The 26,413-nt window shown below is 42.2% G+C and overlaps 1 protein-coding gene across 10 annotated transcripts in view; it reads left to right on the top strand.

Moving 5' to 3' along the window:
- LOC102260113 (dystrobrevin alpha) overlaps nt 1-26,413 on the top strand; it is a 119,603-nt gene that overhangs the window by 55,197 nt on the left and 37,993 nt on the right. For all 10 annotated transcript variants that reach the window (XM_005869095.2, XM_014542004.1, XM_005869092.2 and 7 more), the window contains 6 exons: nt 4,110-4,323; nt 14,141-14,226; nt 20,250-20,404; nt 21,303-21,408; nt 23,504-23,670; nt 26,134-26,258. In XM_005869095.2, the coding sequence (XP_005869157.1) occupies nt 4,110-4,323; nt 14,141-14,226; nt 20,250-20,404; nt 21,303-21,408; nt 23,504-23,670; nt 26,134-26,258 (853 nt within the window). The remainder of the gene's footprint in view (nt 1-4,109; nt 4,324-14,140; nt 14,227-20,249; nt 20,405-21,302; nt 21,409-23,503; nt 23,671-26,133; nt 26,259-26,413) is intronic.

Below are 26,413 nucleotides of genomic sequence, written 5' to 3'. Positions count from 1 at the left end.
CAATAAACTTTTGGAGAGCTTCACGAAAACTAATGAGACCCTCGATGCTATGATAAAGAAACTAGAAATTAAGCATACACGCTCTGAAATAAAGAATATTACACCCAATAGCAGACCAGAGGAGCGCAAGAATCAAGTCAAAGATTTGAAATGCGAAGAAGCAAAAAACACCCAACCGGAAAAGCAAAATGAAAAAAGAATCCGAAAATACGAAGATAGTGTAAGGAGCCTCTGGGACAGCTTCAAGCGTACCAACATCCGAATTATAGGGGTGCCAGAAGATGAGAGAGAGCAAGATATTGAAAACCTATTTGAAGAAATAATGACAGAAAACTTCCCCTACCTGGTGAAAGAAATAGACTTACAAGTCCAGGAAGCGCAGAGAACCCCAAACAAAAGGAATCCAAAGAGGACCACACCAAGACACATCATAATTAAAATGCCAAGAGCAAAAGACAAAGAGAGAATCTTAAAAGCAGCAAGAGAAAGAGACTCAATTACCTACAAGGGAATACCCATACGACTGTCAGCTGATTTCTCAACAGAAACTTTGCAGGCCAGAAGGGAGTGGCAAGAAATATTCAAAGTGATGAATAGCAAGAACCTACAACCAAGATTACTTTATCCAGCAAAGCTATCATTCAGAATTGAAGGTCAGATAAAGAGCTTCACAGATAAGGAAAAGCTAAAGGAGTTCATCACCACTAAACCAGTATTATATGAAATGCTGAAAGGTATCCTTTAAGAGGAGGAAGAAGAAAAAGGTAAAGATACAAATTGTGAACAACAAACATGCATCTATCAACAAGTGAATCTAAGAATCAAGTGAATAAATAATCTGATGTACAGAATGAACTGGTGATTATAATGAATCAGGGACATAGAAAGGGAATGGACTGACTATTCTTGGGGGGGAAAGGGGAGTGGGAGATGCGGGAAGAGATTGGACAATAATCGTGCACCTATGGATGAGGACAGTGGGTGGGGAGTGAGGGCGGAGGGTGGGGCGGGAACTGAGAGGAGGGGAGTTATGGGGGGAAAGAAGAGGAACAAATGTAATAATCTGAACAATAAAGATTTAATTTTAAAAAAAAGAGTTTCAACTTAATGGGAAGTTATTAAAGGAGTTTACACAGCATATGAGTGACAAGTCAGATATGCAGTTCAGAAATACCACCCTGGCTACAGTGTTTAGAATCAATTGGCATGAAGAAAGAATGAAGATGAAAGAATGGACCTAGTCAATGAGATAATGGTGATAACATTGGGTGGTGAAATTGAGTGATGGGAATAAGAGTCCATGGAAATGGAGGAATTAAAGTGATACTTTGTAGATAGAGTCCAGTAGGACTCGGCCATTGATTGCGTATGAGATATGAGGATCCAGGGATGAAATCCAGATTCTAGCTGGGGTGGGGGAAGAATGTAGGGGCTGAGTCCATTCATCAAGGGAGGGAATCCCAGAGAAAATGGGTTTGGCAGAGAGGAGATTGGTGTAGGCTGGGCACACAGAGGCTGAAGTTCCTGAGGGACCTTCCCACCGTCTATGGACATGCTGGCTGCTTCCATGAACTTGTATGATTCCACTCCTGGGAATTCTGGGAGCCTCTCTGTGCCCTACAAAGACTCTAGGAGAAATCTAAGCATCCAGATGCCCTCCCTCTCCCAGCAGCCATTTCTCCTTCTTGGTTGTAGCCATCTCCCTCCTATGCTCAAGTTCACCGTTCGTGTGCCTCTTCTCCAGTGCCTGTTTCACACGACCCAGAGTCAGGAAGCAGATAGTAACCTACTTCCCTTGGTGGCCTGAGCACAGATACCAATCAGGATGACAGGCCGGGTCCCCTCATCGCTGCTCTTTTTGTGTCCTGCACCCACAGATCTCCCCAAGGACTGGATCCAGAGGCTCTAGAGATCAAATAATAGTGGTAGAAATCACAGCTGTTTTTCCTCAAAAAATAAATAAATTCAACTTAGAGATGCTTTTATTTTTGGAGCGCCTTGCTTGTTAAAGTGGAAAATTTGACAAATAACATCAAAAAATACAAATAATTTCCTTATGTGATATACAGAGAATTTTGTAAATCTAAAAACCCATAAATCTGAATTTATCCAAACTTAACATTAAAGTAATTCATTTGAAAAGTGATTTGTGTTCCTGTGTCAAAACCCAGAGATATGCAAAAAAAAAATTATATGAACTTACTTTATTCATTTGTTCATGTGTAATGTATTGTGTCTGTGTACCAGGCACTGCTGCTTTTGACTTAATGCATTTCCCATTTAAGGAACACAATACCCACTTCATAGCTTAGGAAGTGAGGCTGTAAGTCTTCTAAGCTAAGAGGGTAAACTCTTGTAGAAGAGCCAGATTTGCACCTAGGTCTTCAGACTCCAAGTCCACTGCTCTGGACTCCAAGTCGAGTTGCTCAATAGGTGTCAGTTTTGTGTCTTTCAACACAGTGTCAGAAATTAGCAAAGCTGTAGGAGACTAGAACTTGGGAATGCACATTTCTCAGGAACTGGAACTGCACTTCATTGAGAAAGACAACCTTTATTTCCAAATGCAAAAGTGTAATGAAAAGTGAACCCAGAACTTGGTGGAATTGTGGTGAAACTGGAACTCTCATACGCTCTTAATGGGAATGTAAGATAGTGCAACTACTTTGAAAAACACTTGGGGAGATTTTCCAAAATTAAACATACACCTACCATACAACATAGCCACTTCCTTTCTAAGTACTTAGCAAGAGAACTAGACGCTTATGTCTGTACCAAGATTTGTACATGATTGTGCATAGCAACTTTATTCTTTATCACCAGAAACCAGAACAACCCAAATGTCCATCAGCAGGTGTGTTGACAACCAAATTGTGATATATCCATCTAATAGAATACTATTCAGCAACAAAAAGGAACAAACTACTACTACATCCAACAACGTGGATGACTCTCAAAATGGTTACACTAGTACAAGTATCCAGACACACACACACACACCCCCAAAAAAAACAAGAGTACACACGGGATGATTTCAGCTATATAGAATCCTAGAAAATTATGACAGAAAGCAGATCTGTGGTTTTGGACAGATTTCAAAGGAGCACACGGAGATTTTTGGGGATGATGGATGTATTATCTTGATTGTGGCGATGGTTTCTGGGATGTCATAACAAGACCTCAGGGCGAACAGAAATAGAAATGGATTTCTTGACCACGCTAGTGAAAGCAACCATGACTTAAGTTAATTGGCTGTGTGCTCTCACCAGCGAAGTTATCTGTGACTTAGTTCTGCTGTTGCATTGTAGTGATACCTCATACCCCCCCACCCCTGTCTTCCTGTCCACTTTCTTCTTATTTCAAACCTTATACTACTAAGAATATGTAAATGAAAATATTTTAAATTCTCAAATGCAGTTATGACATCCTTCCAAATAATACAATTTAAGTGTTGTGGGGGGTTTTTCTCTCTCTCTCTTTTTTTTTTAGGGGTTAGCATGTACAACGGGAAAATGCTTTTAAGCCAATGGACTTGTTAACTATAATCACAAATAGTATCTACTTTGAAGTTGCTGAGAAACTAGATCTTAAATGTTCTCACTGTGAAAAGGAAATGATAGAACGTGATGGAGAAGTTAGCTAACACTGTGGTAATGGGATTGCGATGTATAAATTTATCTAATCCACGTAGTCTACACCTTCTAGGTCCACGATGTTAAATGCCAACTTTATGTCAGTTTTTTAAAGAAGCCAGACTGACTTGGATTTGAAGCCAGTTTTGCCATTGACTGGACTTGGACTTGTGTTTTGTCAGTTAACTTCCCTGATCCTGTTTCCTCACCTGTAATGTGGGGAAAACAGCTATATTTTCAGGGTTGTTATGAAGACTAGAAGTAACTATCTACTGTGGTATTCAGTAAAGCATTTACATGCTATTATACACTGTACATCCAGTCTTTGGAGTGATGTACTGTGTACTGTGCTTATGGCAACCCTACAGTCGTCGAACACACAGCCGGTGAGCGCCTTGACAGGTGGGACCTGTGAAATAGTGAGCTTGCCTTTCTTTGCACCGTGGCCTGATGCGTTCACTCTCCTTTACCTGTGCGCAGTGCACCTGGTGGACATCTGGAACGTCATAGAAGCTCTGCGGGAAAATGCGCTGAACAACCTGGACCCGAACACGGAACTCAACGTGGCTCGCCTGGAGGCTGTGCTCTCCACCATTTTTTACCAGCTCAACAAGCGGATGCCCACCACGCACCAGATCCACGTGGAGCAGTCCATCGGCCTCCTGCTAAACTTCCTGCTGGCGGCCTTTGACCCGTGAGTGCCTTCTGAATGGCGGTTACGTTTTACATGTTCCTCTTGTACCTTCTTGGTCTTTACTGCAGATAATTTTCTCGAGCAACCTACTGCCTCTTTCGTCTTGATCAGATACTTATTTCAATAAAGTGTCTCTGTGTTTGACATAAATTTTAACTGCTGTGGAAAAGGCTAGAGAGTAAAATAGGAAATTGAGTACAATTGTATTTTATGTCCTGACCTGTATTTAACTCAGCCCACGCTTTCTAGAAGCTATGGACGCTTGAAAGTGTGTGATGGCGTGCCGGGGGAGCGATTTAATGAAGCATGCAGAGGGGGGATGTTTTTCACTCTCTTCTTTGCAAATTGCCCAAGACAGTGTTTCTGAGGGGAAGTGACAAGACCCTGGAGGGAACAGTGAGAGGTGGAAAGGGGTGTCGGGGCCAGCCCAGTGAGAGTAGCTATGACCTGCCTGGCATGGGCTGGCCGAGGACGTGCCGCATAACGCAGAGTGAAGCTATCCACGCACCACGATTGAAATCCAGCCTCATTATCTTATCATTTCCCCTCACGGAGTCAGAGAATTTCAGAGCTGCCTGAGATCTTAAAGACTGCGCTTCCAAATCTCCTTTTTAACGGGTAAAGGAGCTGAAGCACAAAGGGACTGTCATTGTCCGGGGCCTCAGCGTGCAGGGGCAGGGTGGGCGCTTAGGTATTCAGCTGAGGTGCCTTCTCCACGGCATAGTGCAGCCTTGTGAGATAGAAAAACGCCCCTGAATTACATGATCAGCCTGTAATTTCAAAGGGGTTCTTGTGAAAGCCTCTGGCCTAGAGATGGTATCAACGCCTCCACTTTCGAGACTGGCTTTGAATATGAAAAAGGGAAATTACTAACTTGACCTTTCGGCAGTCTCACTTTAAGACTCTCGGACGCGTTTCAGCCTCAGTCTCATGGTCTGGCCAGTGCTCGGGAATATGTAAGGCGGTCACAGGCTAACGTTTTTATGCCCCTGACTTACAAAAGTCGCCAGCTGTGCCTTTGCAACCCCGGGTGCTAACAAAAGTGTTTGTGCTCAGTCGGACCAGTATGCATTGTTGCTTCTGAGATTCTTACGTTCTGAGAAATTCTCATGTTGCAATAAACTATTCTAAACCCAGCCGTCCAGTGTGAAAGACTCTATGCTCAGTCTGTACCGACCTCAGAGCTGATGTACTGCTTTGGGCTAATCGCTATGGTAACCGAGCAGGGCAGGTAGAGAGGCTGTGGTTCCACAGGACAGGTGGCAGGAAGGAGCCAGGCCATGGAAGTCCTAGAAGGAGCGTTCCCATCCTGTCCCCTTAGCAAGAGCAGGGCAGCTTTCAGACTCACCCGTCGAGTCTTTAAGGGACTTATTTGTTATAAGTGTCACAATGGAAAATATAAAGAGAGTAATATAATTTCCTGCTCACTCTTGGAGTACTACTGGGTGATTCATAAAGAATCAAAGCTAAAAGATAATTTGGGCCCACGCTATAAATATAGAAACAGGGCAGATTAATAATAAGGAAGGGGGATTTAGTAAAATATATGGGACTGAAACTAATAGGGTTATATTTTTCACTATTGTTTAGAAATATTGGGAAGATCATTTCAAAAAATAGAGCTGTAACTGCTTTTTAAATAACTATGATACTATGGCTGAATTATTTCAAGAATGATGAACGCTAAGCTTAAGGACTATACCAAGGTCAGGCGCAGGTCACACAAATGTTCAGAAGAAACCTTTGCTTGGTTCCTCCACAGATACAAAGGCCCCTGATCTCATTGTAGTAGATGGATAGACACATCTACATGGAGAGAGCTCATGGTAGAGACACATTCACGCAGGGGCCCCAGTCTGAGGTACTTCCGCCTTCGGTCCTTTGACAGAGCAGATGAGTATATGCCATTCTACTGATAATCAAATTTCCCCTCTTGTGGCTTTTCACATTTTAGACAATGTGAGATATAAGCTACCAGGAAGTACTGATATCTGAAAATTCAACTTAGAAGTGAATATAAGACGAGGAACAAGAATAAAAGGAATGTTGATCTATTTCTTATCGTTGTAAACTCCTATTTATCCAAATGAGATCCAGTATGGGAATCTGATGTCCCCTCCTACCTCCTATACCGTGACCCACCCAAGTGTTTATAAAGGAGCCTTGTACTGTGGTCGACATGAATGAGCCTGACACTAGAAGATCAAGGATGTTCTGTTGCTATTATAGAATCACACATTTAAGAGATTTTCTTTTATTTGTTGTATTTAAATGAACAGATTAAGAAGGAAAAAAACATAAAATCCAAAGTATAAGTTAGAGATACCTTAAGAACCTGGTCTCAAAAGAGATGATGAAAAAATAAAAAAGGAAAGAGATTACACCAATGTAAATTCATGAAAAATAAGAACTTGGATTCAAAGAAAAGTGGTCATTATTTTCATGGTGCCTTAAAATTCACCAGACCTACCCAGTTGGACTCTGCCAAGAAAATGATCTGAAATGAGGACAGATCTCTTTGGGGTATTCTAAGGACTTTTATTGTTATTCTTTTTTAGAAAATTGAAAGTACAAAAGAAAAATAACATGGCAGAAAGTCAGATGAAAATCATTATTATTTAAACAGCTTTATTGAGGTATAATGGTTACCCTGAAAATAATTCTTAAAAGTGTGGCCTTTTTGAGAGGTAAGGTCTCAAAATCAGATACACAGTGGAGCAATTCACCTCTCGTGGCTGATTTGCTCACCCTTCCCCAGCTCCCAGCTCCTTACACTTGGTTCTGCTGTTCTCTTCTAGCTCATGTCTTACTGTTCATCTGCCTGGATCCCATAAGCTGCCTTAGAGTGGAACCAGGTCTTTGTACGCACAGCACCTAGTACAATATGCAGCTCATAATGAATCACCCAGTGAATGAATGAATGAATGAATGAATGAAAATCAAAGGTTGACTTTTCTTAGCTCTTGTCACACTGATTTCATTGTTTTCTGAGATTAAGTCCTCCTTGATCTCTGATATATTACCAAGACTTGTGAGTCCAAGTTCGCTCTGTCACCAAGATTCACACCCTCTATTTTAACTTCCGCTCCGCAAGAGAAGAAAATCAAACATTCACAGTCACTCATGCACATGGTCCTGTTTTCACAAAAGATTTCAATATACTTGTCTTACTCTCTTCCTATTCCTGGGAAAGACTAACATCAATTTAGTCTGTTAACTTAATCTCATTTCAACTCAGGAGAATCTTTCTTGTTAGGATAGTTCCTCATAAAGTAGATTATGGGACGATGGCCTTGTTTTTAGCAAACGTTATTTTCACATATATTCAGCCACTCAAAACTCATAGTAGGACAGTGGTAAATATTAAAAGGAGGGGTGATTTTCCTATTTTCAGGGGTCCAGCTCCATTTTTCAGGCCAATTCTCTAATGATGATAATATAATCATTGTAATAATAGCTAAGATGCCCTCCTCATTTGCTGTGTCCCAACAATCTTACAGATCTGGCACTATATTATCATAATTCTCCAGGGTGAGTAAGTGATGAAGCTGAGACAAGAGGTTAAATAATTTACAGGTCGTACAGCTGCATACTAGATGAGGTGAGCGGAGAGAAAAGTCAAAATCATTTTGTTTCAGGAAGCAGTTTAAGTTCATTTCTATTCATGCTTTCTGTTTCATTTTTTAAATGAGAATTAATGGACTTTTTCCCCAGGCTTTCCCTGCTTATTACAGGGTATTATTATTACCCTCACATTTCTAGCCTTTTCAGTGTGTGGTATTTAGACATATTTGACAGAGTATGTGTGAAAGATATATTTGGACTTAACAAGTTACACATTGTAGATTTAGAGTCATTTTTATGACTGCCATCCAGAACTCGGATCCATTGTACAATATTCTCTCATAGAGAATACACAATACAAAATCCTGGTCTTTTCCTCTCTGTTTGACATATGGCACCTTGCTGAGCCATTTGAACATCCATTCCCACTGCTGACCCCACCCCCAGCCCCCAACACGATGAAAAGAACCACAACACTATTAAGATGGATGGATGTGAAATAATCCTGGAATTCTGCCAAAATCCTTCTGCCTTTTGAGTTTTAAAAATTATTCTGATGTTTAATGCAAGACGTGCTACAAAGAACATGGCCATTTCTCTGTGCGAAAACAAAACATGTTGTTCACTTTTGAGGCAAAGGAAAAAGAGAAGAGTCATATGAAACCAAATGTTTTTGTTTTTTTTCTTCATTACCCATATGGCTAGAACTAAATATTTAAAATTTTGCTTACTTGGCTTTTCTATGCACATCTTCAATTCGAGATATCCATAGAATTTTCTCATCTGGTCACTAAAATTTTGTTCTGGAAGAAAATACTTATGTTGCTAAAAATGGAATCACTTTCTGAAGAGTTTTCACAGCTGTAGATAAATTGAACATCCAATGCCACTCCTCTTTCTGATTATACTTTGGATGAGTAGCAGATGGGATTTCATGGGGGTAAGGGAGACAATGTCGACAGTATTGGCCCCTTCCATTCTGGAGAAACTTCTGGCAAACTCACCTGGCCCAGTGCTATGAGAGCTTCTCTTCCCAGATAGTTTGCTAACCTCTGGATGCCAGGGCCAAATGAGGGGTTTCTATCTGTCCACATGTTAGCTTCACTACCCCCAAAACAAGAGTTACGTATGTGATCTAGCCCAAATTATGTATGTGATCACTTCTAAATTCAAGGGATCACATGACTGTGCAATCTAATATTAAGGGCCATTAAAGTCAATGTTTGCAATTTTACTCAAACACTTAGAATTTCTCAATATAAAACTTAAGTGGTAAGTCAGAAAGCATGTATACATATAAAGAGCTTGCTATGTGCCAGGTACTAGGATATTACTGGGGATTTGAGATGAATAGGATGAGCTCCCTGCACTTTGTGAGAATGTGTGGTATGAAAACTAACTGGTTTTCACCTTTCTCTCCAATAGGCTGTGAGTAAATATCCCCAGCCTCTTAAGCATTGTCACTACGTATCTATTGAGTCACTAAGTGAGAGATGCATATCAACCAGCCATCCCAGGTAGAGAAGCCGGAGGCGGAAGTGATGGCGCAGGTTGAGTGTTGTGCCTTTGCGTATCAAAAATGCTTACCAAATGTTTTTGTAAAACGATTGGCAGAAGACGAGCTTCTGATTGTAGTACTCCTAGATAGAGAAATAATTCCCCCAGCCTGTTCACAAAAGACTCAGTCAGATTCCAAATCCCACCTTCAGGGACGTGAAATTTGTCATGGGATTCTTTAACTTCTGCTTGGAGAACCTCTCTTAGCCGTTTGGAGAAAATGTACATTCTGTTTTGAACCTGGCCCGGCATCCCAGTCCTTTCCTTACCTATTGGTTGTTTTTCCTTCTTGTTGAAGCAGATTTTCCCGCCCACACAACTTTCCCCTGAAGGTAATATGTTCTTAGTTCAAAGAAATCGGCTTTTCTCTGTAAACTCATGGAATCTGAGCATAATGACTCACTTTTTATTAGGATGAGTCTAATGTTTTTAAGACAGACACGCTGCAAATCTCCATATAGTAACCCGAAAGAGTAAAGTATGTTTTATCCATTGTGTTCTCACTCTACATTGAAAAAGAAAATATTAAAATAAATAACATTTTTACATTGAAAATAAACTTATTTTTTTAATAAAAAATGACAGGCTAATAGTAAATATCTGTTTTAAGCTTGCACTGTATCTTTTATGCTATTAAAACGTCAGCTGCACTAAAGCTTGACTTTACAAAGAAAAGCTATGTGGTCCTGTCATTGATCACTGATTCCCAGTGAAGCACAGAACCTCAGGCACATCGGCTCTGTGACGTGTTTCTCGGGGTGGCCATAGAACTGCACGTGAAGTGCAGGCATGCTGCCGTGGTGTTTCATAAAAGCGAGAGAAGAGATAGACGTTCTCCGGTGCTCTCCTGGGCTCGCCCATTCGGAGGCGGCCTGGCCCGCAGCCTTAGGGACAATCTATGGTTTTCCTCCTCCGTACACTCTGGCAGGGCTGCTTCCCAAGTGGTGGCCGACAGCCAACACCCCATATGTTGGGCTTTACTGCTTCACTCCTAGAGGCTTGGCACGTGCTGACTCGCTTTGGAACAATAGGCTGCTTTCCTGCCCGTGTGCACACGACTCCGGAAAGCTTCCTGTTAGCCATCCTCCTGAGCTTGACTTTCCACTTCCTGGCCATGGATGGGTCTCACTGACTGTTCCCGAGTCAAACGGCCCCGATGGAGGGCCATTTCTAATGAGAGTAGTTCCTACATTTCTTCACTGGGGATGGAGCCAGCTTCTCTCTGCTGCTCGCTTCTTTATTTAATGCCAATTCTTTCTTAACACAAAAGTAGGGACCCTGATCCCAAGATGACAGTAAAGAGTAGCCTTAGTTATGGAATCTTGTCAAAGGCCTTTAGAAAATCTTTCTCTCCCTTCCCCCCACCCTTTTCTTCACCCTGTTGTATCTACTGAAAATGTTCAAAAAGAAAAGGAAAGGAAAATAAAGAGCTTGCTATGTGCCAGGTACTAGGATATTACTGGGGATTTGAGATGAATAGGATGAGCTCCCTGCACTTTGTGAGAATGTGTGGTATGAAAACTAACTGGTTTTCACCTTTCTCTCCAATAGGCTGTGAGTAAATATCCCCAGCCTCTTAAGCATTGTCACTACGTATCTATTGAGTCACTAAGTGAGAGATGCATATCAACCAGCCATCCCAGGTAGAGAAGCCGGAGGCGGAAGTGATGGCGTGAGTAAATATCCCCAGCCTCTTAAGCATTGTCACTACATATCTATTGAGTCACTAAGTGAGTGATGCATATCAACCAGTCATCCCAGGAAAGAAGCCGGAGGCGGAAGTGATGGCACAGGTTGAGTGTTGTGCCTTTGCGTATCAAAAATGCTTACCAAATGTTTTTGTAAAACGATTGGCAGAAGACGAGCTTCTGATTGTAGTACTCCTAGATAGAGAAATAATTCCCCCAGCCTGTTCACAAAAGACTCAGTCAGATTCCAAATCCCACCTTCAGGGACGTGAAATTTGTCATGGGATTCTTTAACTTCTGCTTGGAGAACCTCTCTTAGCCGTTTGGAGAAAATGTACATTCTGTTTTGAACCTGGCCCGGCATCCCAGTCCTTTCCTTACCTATTGGTTGTTTTTCCTTCTTGTCGAAGCAGATTTTCCCGCCCACACAACTTTCCCCTGAAGGTAATATGTTCTTAGTTCAAAGAAATCGGCTTTTCTCTGTAAACTCATGGAATCTGAGCATAATGACTCACTTTTTATTAGGATGAGTCTAATGTTTTTAAGACAGACACGCTGCAAATCTCCATATAGTAACCCAAGGGGGCGTGCTTTTCTTGTTTCCATCGTCAATCAATTGCCCCTTGGAAAATTTTGAAAAAATTCAAAGTAAGAAAACAAATTATAAAGGGAAATTTAAAAAAAAAAGGAAACATTAATTTATGAAGCAATTCCAGTTTGTACCTTTGCTAATTTGCTAGTTCTTTTAAATACCCTTTTAGTTATTACTTAAATACCAATATAACCATATAATTGGGTGTTTTTTGACATCAAGCTAGAACAGGAAAGTAAAGTTTGCATCAGCAAAACCTTCAGTGTAATTGGCTTATAAGTGGGATATATTCCATTATGCCAAAAAGACAAATAGTGACCCAAAAAGACAAATAGTGGGGATGGCGGGGGGTGGAGAGAGTAAAGTATGCTTTATCCATTGTTTTCTACATTGAAAAAGAAAATATTAAAATAAGTAAAATTTTTACATTCAAAATAAAATTATTCTTTTAATAAAAAATGGCAGGCTAATAGTAAATATCTGTTTTAAGATTCCACTGTATCTTTTATGCTATTACAAGAGTAAAGTATGTTTTATCCATTGTGTTCTCACTCTACATTGAAAAAGAAAATATTAAAATAAATAACATTTTTACATTGAAAATAAACTTATTTTTTTAATAAAAAATGACAGGCTAATAGTAAATATCTGTTTTAAGCTTGCACTGTATCTTTTATGCTATTAAAACGTCAGCTGCACTAAAGCTTGACTTTACAAAGAAAAGCTATGTGGTCCTGTCATTGATCACTGATTCCCAGTGAAGCACAGAACCTCAGGCACATCGGCTCTGTGACGTGTTTCTCGGGGTGGCCATAGAACTGCACGTGAAGTGCAGGCATGCCGCCGTGCGTTTCATAAAAGCGAGAGAAGAGATAGACGTTCTCCGGTGCTCCCCTGGGCTCGCCCATTCGGAGGCGGCCTGGCCCACAGCCTTAGGGACAATCTATGGTTTTCCTCCGCCGTACACTCTGGCAGGACTGCTTCCCAAGTGGTGGCCGACAGCCAACACCCCATATGTTGGGCTTTACTGCTTCACTCCTAGAGGCTTGGCACGTGCTGACTCGCTTTGGAACAATAGGCTGCTTTCCTGCCCGTGTGCACACGACTCCGGAAAGCTTCCTGTTAGCCATCCTCCTGAGCTTGACTTTCCACTTCCTGGCCATGGATGGGTCTCACTGACTGTTCCCGAGTCAAACGGCCCCGATGGAGGGCCATTTCTAATGAGAGTAGTTCCTACATTTCTTCACTGGGGATGGAGCCAGCTTCTCTCTGCTGCTCGCTTCTTTATTTAATGCCAATTCTTTCTTAACACAAAAGTAGGGACCCTGATCCCAAGATGACAGTAAAGAGTAGCCTTAGTTATGGAATCTTGTCAAAGGCCTTTAGCATTCTGGCTAGATGTTTTTCAGGCACTCTGCTAAGACTGACAACAACAACGATGAACAACAAATGATCTCACTCTGAAGTCTAGTAAGGAACAAAGACACAACTATTTATTACATCTTACTTTCCTAATATGTCAGCTATAGGAATCTTATTCATATAAATGATTCATCCTATATACTATTCCCTTGTCAATACAGACTTGACTTACCTTTCAGCCCCATTATTATTTTAAATAACTCTTGATCACTCTTAAGAGTAACAACTATCAAAATAGTGAATTACTAATTCTGTATGATACACTTTCTGATTCTAAGGACATAAGAATAAAGAGTTTATTCCAGCTAGAAAGTCATTACCTGGAATATTACACTTCTTACAGTATGCCCTTTGTATCACACTTTGTGAAGGGCAAGTTAGTTATGCTTCATAAATCAATGAAGATTTGGCAGCTCTGGTGTCATTTAGGTAGAAGGAGAACCAGTCAAAAAGATCTTTTACTTTTGTCCCTTTAAAATACCAGCTCCCTTTGAAAAGTAGGTGGATCAACCTAAGTACAGTTGGCTTGTGGGAAAGAAATGATCATTGGGGAAAAAAACATGTGTGATTAAAAAGTCCTCATAGTTACTCTAACAAAAGTCAGGAATTCACTGACCAGAAAAATCAGAAGCAGTGTTTAAATAAATTGTAGAAATGATAGAATTGTCATTAATAAAACTATTTTATGAAACCCATGTTCTGTGACTTTAACCCATATTTAAATGATACATATCCCTCTGGCTGCCAGTCTATGCTTTGAGCAAGTTGCCATCTACAAAGAATAACTTGAAGAGTCTGCTGGCTCTTGAAAGAAGGAAACTGGACAGTTGTTTGGAAATGTGTGTTGACTTGTATTCACAACCTTTGCTAAATGGATTGTTCACATAATGCATCAGCTGTCCTGTGAGTTCTACAGAACAGAAAATGTCAAACCTTGTTACTGGAAGTTCTCCAAATGACATCTTTTTTTTTCTTTTCTATTATCATGAAACAGGGAAGGCCATGGCAAAATTTCAGTATTTGCTGTCAAAATGGCTTTAGCCACATTGTGTGGAGGGAAGATCATGGACAAATTAAGATGTAAGTTGCTCTTCATGTTTCTCCTCACTTATCTCACCTCCACACCACATTTCCCTCTTCCTCAGTCCTGCCATGTCCCCCTGCTCACCTGCGACTTTCCTCATGCTATGACAGTTGTTTGAAATATGATCTTTTTTAAATTATATTTTTATTAATTTCAGAGAGGAAGGGAGAGGGAGAGATAGAGAGAAACATCAGCGATGAGAGAGAATCATTGATCAGCTGCCTCCTGCATGACCCACCCTGGGGCTTGAACCCGCAATCCGGACATGTGCCCTGACCATGGAATCGAACAGTGACCTCCTGGTTCATAGGTCGATGCTCAACCACTGAGCCACACTGGCCAGGCTGAAATATGATCTTTATTGATCTTCACTGATGGTTGGATTTTGTCATAGAAATATTTTCATATTAGGTAAGTGTTAATGAAAGGAATGTTTTCCTTCTACTTACAGATTATTATTATTGATAACTTGTTGAGTGTTACCAACTAGACTTTGTGATATTATAGTAAGATATATTTTCTTTCAAGTTCATTGTACTGTACTGCCCTACAGACAAGTCCATCATTATAAGGACTTGAAGGACCGCCTTCCTTTTTTAGGTCATCCAAAGCCAAAGCTCCCGGTATGTTTCTTCATTCTCAGGCAGTGCTGTTCAAATCGCTAGAAACTCCAACCGTGCCGGAGTAGACATTGCCAGGGTAGGGGGCACGGTAATTGCGTAGAGACACTGTAGACTGAGAATTAACTGGACGCCAATCAAAGCATGATAGCCACAGTACAGTGAGTGATTATGGGGCTTTTATGTACCTTTGTCACTAATATGTCGAGTTTTAAATGGACAGAACAGTGGGAGTGTTTTGGTTGGTTGATTTGTTGTAGGTAAAGAAGCTGAGACTCAGAGAGTTAAAGTAAATCACATACTTTAAAAGTAAAATGGCACCAGATGTGAAGCCTGACTATTTTCCCTATACCCATGGTATGTATAGAATCACCTGGAATGCTTTTTAAAACATGGATTTCGGATCCCACTCCCAGAATTTCTGATTCAGTGGCCCTAGGGTGGAGGTGTGGGGGCAAGAATTTTCATATATAGCCCATTTAAAATGATGGACATGCTGCCATTTAAAAGAAAAATTTTCATTTAACCCTCTCCCTTAGCCTAAATATCATGAGTTTACGTCACAATGTTGAGTAAGAGAACGCTGTGATGGGAACTAGGAGGCCCAGGTTGTAAGCCCACCTGTGTGACTGCTTATTGAGTTACCCTGTGGACATTAGACAAATGGGTGTGTTTTTCAGACTAAAGAAACATTTCCAAATACTTACTCAGTGTCATGCCAACAGGCCCCTGGATGAAAGGGTCTCATGTTAAAATAAGTTTGAGGAAAACTGGAGAGAATCGTTTTCCGCAGTTCGGAACTCACAGCCCTTCATCAACCAGGTTGATCCTGTACCATCAAGGACCCTGGTGGTTTCCGTGTTTCCACTCAGCTCTCCCCGGTGGCTCCTCGGGGACAACTGGGCGTGGCGGGCGTAATTGGCTACAAATAAATTAGAAATTGTAAAAAGCAAAACAAGTAGAAAAACCACAGACAATGTAAAGCTGAGTTTTGAAAACTGCTTTTAAATGCATCAGAAGGGACAACAAACCCAGGTTGCAGCACAATTTCCAATGCTCAGGGCCACCAGGAGCCAGTCAACGTGCGGGGTGTTCACTGTGCACCTGCAGGCAACCGAGAGTGCGCGCGCACCCCCTGCAGTCATCGGGCTCAGCACCCTAACCAAACTGACCTGATATAGTCCTCCTGTCAAGTTGTTCTTGCTGTGATTAGAGCCTGTTGTTCTGTTGTTTGTTTCTGTGGCCTGCTGTTTTATTGAGATGGAGCACTTGTTTATATTTCTGCTCGGGGCTCCTGGGTAGTCCTGAGGACCTTAAGGAATTCTGAACTCAATGCCGTGGGCCTGGGATGCCAAGTGCTCTCCTAGAGCCTCTGGGAGGCTTGTGTTTTCTTCTTTAAAAGGCCAGTATTACGTCAAGCACCAAGCACTGTGTGCTTGTTGAGCTTCTATTACTGAACTGGTTGTTCTGCCAAGCCTGTCCTCCCCAAGGCAGTATTTCTAACTCACTGGCCTGCCTTAAAGTCTTCAGTGCCTCCCCGGCATCTTCTGGACACAATCTACACTCCTTTGTGGAACTTTGGAAGCTCTCCCTATCCGCTTCCCCTCCTACATGCGCCGTGTGGCTCCTGACACAGTGAGCTACATGCAGATTGGCGAGTGCATTGTGCTTGCGCATATGCCTCCGCACGTCCTGACCCAGCTTCCTAAGCCTGGCTAACCCTGATTGTCCTTGACGCCGGCCGAGCACTCACCTCTGTGAGGAAACCCTCCCTGGCCCACTGCTGCCTCTGGGAGCCCCTCTCTGAGCTCCTATACACCCTACTACTCCCACCTTCACACCACCATGCTATAATGTATGCTGCCATGTGATGCATGATATACACATGTTGCTGTCATCCTCTACAGACTTGGACCTCCCAGAGGGCAAGACTAGGACCTCCTTATTTTTCTGTATATTCACTGCTGAGCACAATTACCTACATTTAGTACGAGCTAAGTTAAATTTAGTTGCGTAAATCAACAAATATAAATTCTTCTACAGCATCTATCATTGTATGGCGCTATAGGAAAAACAAAGGTGGTTAGAGTATTATTTGGGACCTTGCAGAACAATTCCAATAGGGAGGCAACTATATGAAGTAAAGACAGAAAAAATGTGATTCAAATTTAATAATAAAAATAGCTACCATTTCCTGTGTACAAGGTGCCACACACTATGTGAGTGCTTTACATCTCTGTGCTTTCACCTGTTAACTAATTTAATCTTTGAAATGGCCCTCTATTTGGTACACATGTATTACATACTATAAGCATATTACATATGTATATTAAGGAATTCTGAACTCAATGCTGTGGGCCTGGGATGCCAAGTGCTCTCCTAGAGCCTCTGGGAGGCTTGTTTTGTTTTCTTTAAAAGGCCAGTATTACGGCAAGCACCAAGCACTGTGTGCTTGTTGAGCTTCTATTACTGAACTGGTTGTTCTGCCCCCACGCCTGTCCCCAAGGTAGTGTTTCTAACTCACTGGCCTGCCTTAAAGTCTTCAGTGCCTCCCCGGCATCTTCTGGACACAATCTACACTCCTTTGTGGAGCTTGGGAAGCTCTCCCTATCCACCTCCCCTCCTGCCAGGCGCCTTGTGGCTCCTGACACACTGAGCTACATGCAGATTGGCGAGTGCATTGTGCTTGCGCATATGCCTCCGCACGTCCTGACCCAGCTTCCTAAGCCTGGCTAACCCTGATTGTCCTTGACGCAGGCCGAGCAATCACCTCTGTGAGGAAACCCTCCCTGGTCCACTGCTGCCTCTGGGAGCCCCTCTCTGAGCTCCTGTACACCCTACCACTCCCACCTTCACACCACCATGCTATAATGTATGTTGCCATATGATACATGATGTCCACATGTTGCTGTCATCCTCAACAGACTTGGACCTCCCAGAGGGCAAGACGAGGACCTCCTTATTTTTCTGTATATTCACTGCTGAGCACAATTACCTACATTTAGTACGAGCTAAGTTAAATTTAGTTGCGTAAATCAACAAATATAAATTCTTCTACAGCATCTATCATTGTATGGCGCTATAGGAAAAACAAAGGTGGTTAGAGTATTATTTGGGACCTTGCAGAACAATTCCAATAGGGAGGCAACTATATGAAGTAAAGACAGAAAAAATGTGATTCAAATTTAATAATAAAAAGAGCCTGTGTACGAGGTACCACGCACTATGTGAGCGCTTTACATCTCTGTGCTTTCACCTGTTAACTAATTTAATCTTTGAAATGGCCCTCTATTTGGTATACATACATATGTATTACATACTATAAGCATATTACATATGTATATGTATATATGTAAGACAGAGAGCCTAGAACTAAGGTACAAATACTTACTTTGATAGCTTCTTCAGAGTCCCCTCGTTTATTTTTAAAAACCTGAGTGGCATTAACAGTCACTTCCCTTTCATCCCAGTGACCGAGCCCTAGTTTGGCTGTTGCTTAACAAACTTCATCAACATCAATGAGGCTCATATTAGCTTCAAGTCTGTGAAAGTTCACTGTTGCTACTCCTCCTGCTTTCGCTCTAGTTAGAGACATTGTCTAAATTCTTTCCTGGAAGATTTGAAAGGCCTCGTCTACTTCTCAAAATGTGCTCTGGCCTAGACCAGCCAAGCCTAGAAGGTCGTCAGGATGGCCCAAGTATGCTCAAACCAACCTGCCTAAAAACAAACAAAACGGCAGCTCTAATACACAAGTCCATTGGTTTTCCTAGGTTTCTTCTACCTCCACCCCCCTCCCCTTTCATTGGAATTCTCGAGTTTCTATATTTGGAATTACATAAAGAGTTGTAGTTCTGCCTTTGGCAACCTTTTTATTTTTGACTAATTATAATGAAACACAAGAGATAAAATTCATTAGGTAAACAACATTGTGAAGGTGGATGAGAACATTAATTTTGTTGCTCAAGTAGAATTTCTATAGCCTCATGGTTGATAAACTATTTGAAACACAGTAGAAATCCTTTAAAACTGGAGTATTTAAAGAAAATGAGAGCCAATTCACATCTTTATCACATAATTCAATAAAAGTCTGTAATGTGGTTAGCATCTGACTGCGGTATAAAGTAATGTCTCCAGATTACATTTCGACCTTGAAAAATTAAGCCCAAAATGAAGAGAGGTAGCACACTGGATTGCCAGTAGTTTACCCCAGCAGCTGGGCTGGCCTCATTACACTCCAGCATGGGGGCAAACTATATGATAGCACACCCTTTCGTTCCAGTGGTGGCATTTCCACAGAGGAATTATAAAGCTCTTTGGGAAGTTATGCTGTTAATATGCATTAAGTGCACACAGTGGCAGACACTGAAGAACAGAGGTTCAGTGAAGCCGTAGGCTCTGCTGAGAGTCATCTCAGAACCTGGCTCCACCTCACTGATCACCACAAGGCCAGGCTGCCTCTTGACTGCGTGAGTTCAAAGACCCTTCCCTGTGAATCAAATGCCTCCACCCAGAACATATGATTTATAGGAAGTTTTCTGCTCCTGTGGAGAGTTAATCAAGTGTTTTCGTTACCTCCTTATCCCCCTTGTGTCTTTCATTTTTCAATATCTTAAACCAAAACCCAAACTTTTTAGTGATAATATAGATATGTATAGCTTTCTAGCTAGACACACACACACACACACCAGTGCTATAACACAATTTTCATTGTGTGTTTCAAACAAGGTCAGCATAGCCCTGGCTGGTTTGGCTCAGTGGATAGAGCATTGATCCAATGACTGAAGGGTCCCAGGTACCTGGCCCTGATGGGGGCGTGTGTGAAGGGTCCCAGGTTTGATTCTGGTCAAGGGCAAGTACCTGGACCTGGTTGGGGCGTGTATTGGGAGGCAACCAATAGATGTGTCTCTCTCACTTCGATGTTTCTCTCTCTCTCTCTCTCTCTCTCTCTCTCTCTTTCTCTCTCTTCCCCCCCTCCACTCTCTCTAAAAATAAATGGAAAAATATCCTCAAGTGAGGATTAACAAAAAGAAGTTAAAATAAAGTTACATTGAAAAAAACAAGATCAGCATATTTCTCACATATACAAAATTTGCTGCCTTGGGTTATATATGAGTTCATAATTGACCTCAATATAACAATGTTATATGCTCTGTCTTATCAAAATATGCTAATCTTATCCCAATTACTAGTTAAGGCTATGTGCCAGAATCATCTACAAAGAGACTCCAAAGAAAACACCGTGCCAGAAATATTTCAGCATAAAAAATAGCTTTTCCATGATTCTTTCATAGACATGATTTATTCTGCCACATTTGTGTTGTTTGAAACAGATACATTGAACTGAAACAGTGGGGAATGTTTACGTGAATTATAAATATCTTTCCTTTTTCTCCCATCAGATATTTTCTCAATGATTTCTGACTCCAGTGGGGTGATGGTTTATGGACGCTATGATCAGTTCCTGCGGGAAGTCCTCAAACTGCCCACAGCCGTGTTTGAAGGGCCCTCATTCGGTTACACGGAACAGTCAGCCAGGTCCTGCTTCTCTCAGCAGGTAGGAAAGAGCGTGTGTGAGGAAGCAGCTTCTGAACAGCAGCTGCTCTCCTCCTGTGTGTCACTCCAGGCAGTTCTCAGATACGCGATAACCCGTAGCATATCTTCCAGCCTCTGACGAATGTCCTGTGAGTCAGTCACTAAACGTCACACACCTCGATAATAATAGTAGGCGATGTCTACTGACCACGAGCCAGGCGCCAGGCTGAGCTGTTTACTCGCATTGTCGAATTTAATCCTACAACAACCCTATAGTCTCCGGGTCATTCTCACTGCCCGATCAAAAGGGCTGAAATGTCCCTCAGCCTCACATGAAACACAAGTCTGACACACCACCAAGTTTCACCAATGTTTGTCAAAGAAGACGAAAAAGTATGGCCCATGCCGCCTCGCACTGTGGGAGTCCCAAAATATGAGACACGCGGCTACCTAAATCTTCCAGGACATGGGACATTTAGGGCTCTGAGTGAGGTTTCACCTGAGGTTGCTACAAGAGAAGTCATTCTACAAATGCAGGAGACTGGTGTGGGAACTGTGGCAGCTGCCATGACCCACAGCTGGGTAACACTTCATGGAAATGTCAGTCCATCTTTCCGCGTCATTTTCATACTGTCCCTCCCATGGGAAAGTGATGCTTCCAGAATTTTCTCTATGTGAGCATCTTGACTCGGCCTCAGTGGAGATAATTCAGTCGTGTGCATAAGTGTAAAACACACTCCGTGTTTTAAATTCTGCCGAACTTAGTTTCAAATTCTGTTTCTTCATACATTAGAGGCTCATTGAACGTCCTGTTCCATCTCAAATGATAGCTGCAGAGCAGCTAAATTAAGCGTACTCTCTGTTCTAAACGACCACGGATTGGTGTGGGTTTTTTTTATTATGTTTTGTTTTTTATGCAGAAAAAGGTCACGTTAAACGGTTTCTTGGACACGCTCATGTCAGATCCTCCCCCGCAGTGCCTGGTCTGGCTGCCCCTTCTGCATCGACTGGCGAATGTAGAGAATGGTGAGTAGTCACTGCTGAGCGCAGGCAGGCTTTTTAATCATGGAAATTAGCCGGTCAACTCTATGGTTATTAAGCCAAGGTCATTGTTTTAGGGAGATCGATTTTGTTGTTCCGAGCTTTGTTTAGGATGCAACTAACCAGTCTCCCTGATCTTTAACAAGGCCTCTGGGTGCACGGCCAAGTTAAGACAGTCAGTGCTAAAAGCTTATTCCATCTTACTGTGTACCCCTCAGTTACAGGTCAGATGTGGCTTAAAGACTTGATACATTAGAGGAATCTCAATAAGGAATGTGATCGTTTCTAGTATTTGTTTTAGGTCTGGATTCCCAATGTTGGTTTACCTTGGCATTGACGATTTCTTCCTAGGCACTGGGCCAGGAACAGGTGGAGGAGAAAGGGAAAAAATGCATGAGAGAAACTTACTCATCTTTTGTCATGTGCTCCGAATTAGAAGCTTTCAGTGGTTGTAGTTATGTAAAAGACAAAAGCCATGCAAACTTTTGAAATGTGCTTTTTTACAAGGGCAAGTATTTCTAGGGTAAAAGGAGTAAATATTGATACACCCAAGCTTAAATGGAAACCACAGTTCAGAACGAGATTTAAAGAAATTTAAACGTGGAGCAATTCAGTGCCTCCTTCTCTAACCTTTAGATGTTCTTATTTATTATTCAATTTAAGTCTGAGATTTCTCCAGACTTAAATAGAAAATCATTTATCCCATATCTCTTACTAGAATCTTAACTCCTACACATTTCTTTAATATACATTGGAGGTAAAGTTAGCTTAAGTTTATGTTCCCATTCAAAACATCTAGCATCTGCCCTTATTATCTCTCTCAGTTAAAAGTAATAAATGTATCCTGTTTTGCTCATGGAGAAGATTTTAAAAATGAATTAAGTCGGTGCTCTGTAATCACTGCCAAGCATAGATTTATTTTTATATGTTTCTTACTCATCCGCAGAAGCGAAGAGCAATCAAGGTCGGATCATGCAACCTGAGATCATGGTACTGGTCACAGTTCAGGGCTAGTCACCTTCCGTCACGAGGCTGTAATTTCACCCTCTAGCTCAGTACTTCCTGTTGCAGGAAATGGGTTTCGCAGGCCTGTCCCCGAGCAGTTGTCTCTAAATCCAGGGCTCACCCTGCCTTTCCCAGGAGCCAGAAAAGGGAGGACCAATGCTTAGTCAGAAGGCAGTACCTCCAGAGCTGGTTATGCCTTTGTGGTTACAGTTGGCTTTTTATCTTCGTTTATTTTCACGTACATTCTTTTCCCTGGCTGGTTAGCCAGAGAATAATGTGACCAAAGGCAAGAATTGTTGTTGTTTTCAATCTTTAGCTCATAGCGTAGAGACAGTTACTTGGATTTGATCATTTGTTAGCTTCCAATGTCAACTATTTTACCTTACCTGCTTTATGATTCCAATTTCTGCCAAAGACAGTTGTGTCTCCTGAGCTGTCTGATTAGAACTGTATCTAGATCATTTACTTGTCTCCTTGGGCCCTGCCCATCTGCCTCTTAGGAAAGAAAACAAATCTGTTTGTTAGATGGAGGCAATGTCACTCATTAAATAAGCCCATTAGCTGCTTCATTTTTAAAAAATAACTCAATTCTCTCATCTAGTTTTCCTGCTCTCCCTCCATTTTTCTTTCTTTTCCCTCCCTCTCCTTTCTCACGTCTCCCTTTTTGCTCTCTCCCCACTGGATGGTCAGCCGTGTTCATCCATGGTGCTGAGTCTCCCAGTGACTGTGCTGGCCTCCTGGAGACAGAGAGCAGTTTGGGGGGGAAACGGGCCATTTTGGGTAATTTATATTCTTGTAGTGTAAGAGATGGGAGTAGAAAGAGCAAGTGGCATTACAGAAACTTGTTAAAAGAACACCTATCCTCCACCTCATTTCATTTCTTCCACCTCCACACACACGCCTGAAAAGGGCAGTGAGATGCCTGGAATAAACAATACTTCTCTCAGCCCAAACCGACTGTCATCTGGCATCAGGGCACACGGCAGAAAAACGCCATCCCCGTCAGCCTGTGTTTGTCCTTATCCTGGCTCGCACTTTGGTTTTCTTATTTTTTCTTCATTTGCTGCCTCCTCAGTCTTCCACCCGGTGGAGTGTTCCTTCTGCCACAGCGAGAGCATGATGGGATTCCGCTACCGATGCCAACAGTGTCATAATTACCAGCTCTGCCAGGACTGCTTCTGGAGGGGACATGCTGGGGGTTCCCATAGCAACCAGCACCAAATGAAAGAGTACACGTCATGGGTAAGGCAAGGGCCAGGCAGTGCTTAAAGTTGGATGTGTGCGTGCGACCCAGAATGCTAGGGAATGTCAAAGAGGGTGACAGAATTCAGGGGTACACTTACCCTGTAGTCAACATTCCTTCTTCCCCTTCCCTCCAAACCCACCACATCTTACTGGGATCTCTCTCATAGTGTATCTGAGCCCAGTGTAGCTTCCTGTGACTTAAACTATAGGGAGACTCAAATTACGTTACTTCTTGAAATATAGATCACTCGGTACTGATTTAGCTAACAACCAAACAGCAAGCGCCTTCTGGAACATAATCATTTCACAGTAAATTAAGGTTCTTTTCAACCTTTGATGGGTCTTTGTTTTGGTTTGCCAGTTTTTGTGTTTTGTGGGAATTGCTTAAAAATGGTTGCTACTTTCTTCTTTCTTAGATTCTGGAGTTCTCTTAAGTGCACAACTGGAAAATAGAGGAAAGACATGTGAGCGTGTGGGCTTAATGATGCTGTTCCATCTTACTTTGGGGAAGAGGGGGTACTGTGGCTACATTAGCAAATCATCTTTCGTGAATAGTGCAGGTGAGCGACCTGCTGAAGGCGGCCCGGGAGCGGCTGTCCCTGTGCTGGGTGTCTTCTCAGGGGCACATGGCACTGGGTCTATGGGAGGAACTTGCCTCCGTGAACTTGCTGCTCAAATGGTGGTGTTCTTGTGCTTCATGGCACGGGCATACCATCAGCCCTGCCCACTCCTCTTGAAGTAGTTCTCCCACAGGAAAATGCAAACTTTTTATGAGTTTTTTTTTCCATATTTGTATGTGTTTCAATTCAACGTATAGTCTTTACTTAAAGAGTAACTTGCTTTTTTAAAAAAAGGAAAATCTTCAGAATATGCGTTTTAAGTCGGAGTGTTCTTTCCAGGCATGATTATTGGGAACTCATGGTCAGTGTCCATTGCTTAGCACCTGTCAGACTCTGAGTTCAAGGGACAGTTCTTCACTGAGACATCACATACTGAGGCTTCATGCCAGCTCCCAGGCCGCTGTCACTGTCGGTCACATCATATGCTGAGGATAGATATACTGACACCGATGGTGAGACACATTTTAGTATAGATTATAGAACATAGAAGAAAGCACTTTCTGTTTTCTTATTGTCAACATAGTACCAATTTTCAAATTTATTCTATCCCAAATTCTGGAGGGTTGGTGTTTGAAGGCTAATCATTTTTAATTGTTCTTTTATGTAAATGCTAAAATCAGATGAGCCTTTTTCTCAGGGATTGAAGATTCTAAAATTATTTAGGAGGGCAGTGTCTCTACTAAAGCCAGATTAGACTCCTCAAGAAGATGAAGGGGCCCCGATATTTATGCAGTGAAGAGCTTTATTGCATTAGTTATGTAAGTGTTCTAAGAATTACATCTCCTAGCAAAAACCAAAGTGGAACTTCTTGAGCAGTGCTCCTATTAAAGAATGAGGATAAACGCCACATATTACCACTTTTGGGCTCTATGTGTAAAATAAAGTGAGGAAAATTATAAATGGTTACTCATGGAAAGGAGTAAATTATATGTGGTAAGTTATTTTTTATAATTTTGGCTGTGGAATTTTAAAGTAAACATCCCACCAATCTAAATGAAAAAGAGGTAGCATGATGCTCTGAAAAGAACATGAATTTTAAATTCTCAAGACTCAGATTGGCCCAGCCGGCATGGCTCAGTGGTTGACCATTGACCTATGAACTAGGAGGTCATGGTTCGATTCCTGGTCAGGGCACATGCCCAGGTTGAGGGCTTGATCCCCATTGTGGGGCGTACAGGAGACAGCCAATCAATTACCCTCTCATCATTGATGTTTCTCTCTCTCTCTCCCTCCCCCTTCCTCTCTGAAATCAATAAAAGAAGTATATTAGAAATAAAAAAGACTCAGATTGAAGTTCCACTCTTGCCTTTAGTTAGGTGTGTCCTACCACGCCTGGAACACCTTGCCCCTGGATTCCTGCAAAGCCTCTTGCTCATCTCCCTCCTTCCTTCTGAGGTGGGAGCAATCCTTCTAGAACCCGGTCCGATGCTGCTGCCTCCGTGATTTAAACACTTCACTGTCCCCCCTGCATTGGAGATAAAGGCCACAGTCCTAAGTGACCTGTGGGACTTTAATGATCGGCCTCCTGCTCGCCTCTTCTTCCTCCATCTGGAATCACCTTCCCAGCCCCTGAGTTTCTGTCAGACGGACTCCTGCTGTCCACAAAGGCCCCGCTCAGGGTCCTGGGCCTGCTGAGCACCCCATGTGTCACTAAGCAGTGGGAGCCGGGTGCCTGGCTGGCTTATTTACCACGGAGCAGACTCCCGACTTAGAGTAGGTACTCAAAGAGGATTGCTTGACTGAGTGAATGAATGAATGATTATCTGTGAAAGCAAATCATCTGACAAAATGTTACATAAATGTTAGTTGTCCTCACCTTTATCTTTCTTCTTCTTTCCAGAAATCACCAGCTAAGAAGCTAACAAACGCGTTAAGCAAGTCCCTGAGCTGTGCTTCCAGCCGTGAGCCTTTGCACCCCATGTTCCCCGACCAGCCGGAGAAGCCGCTCAACTTGGCCCACATCGTGTGAGTGTCTCTGCCTCCACATTAAGAGACATCTTTCTTTCTTTTTTTTTAATTTAAATTCTTTATTGTTTGAAGTATTACATGAGTCTCCTTTTCCCCCCGTGGGCCTCTCCCAGCCGCCCCCCCCCCCCCGCCCCCCCCCCCCCCCGCCCCCC

The sequence above is a fragment of the Myotis brandtii genome, unplaced genomic scaffold (assembly GCF_000412655.1).
Source record: "Myotis brandtii unplaced genomic scaffold, ASM41265v1 scaffold289, whole genome shotgun sequence".
Lineage (NCBI taxonomy): Eukaryota > Metazoa > Chordata > Mammalia > Chiroptera > Vespertilionidae > Myotis > Myotis brandtii.
The sequence above is the reverse complement of the archived record's forward strand: the minus strand, read 5'-3'. Positions and strand labels throughout refer to the sequence as shown.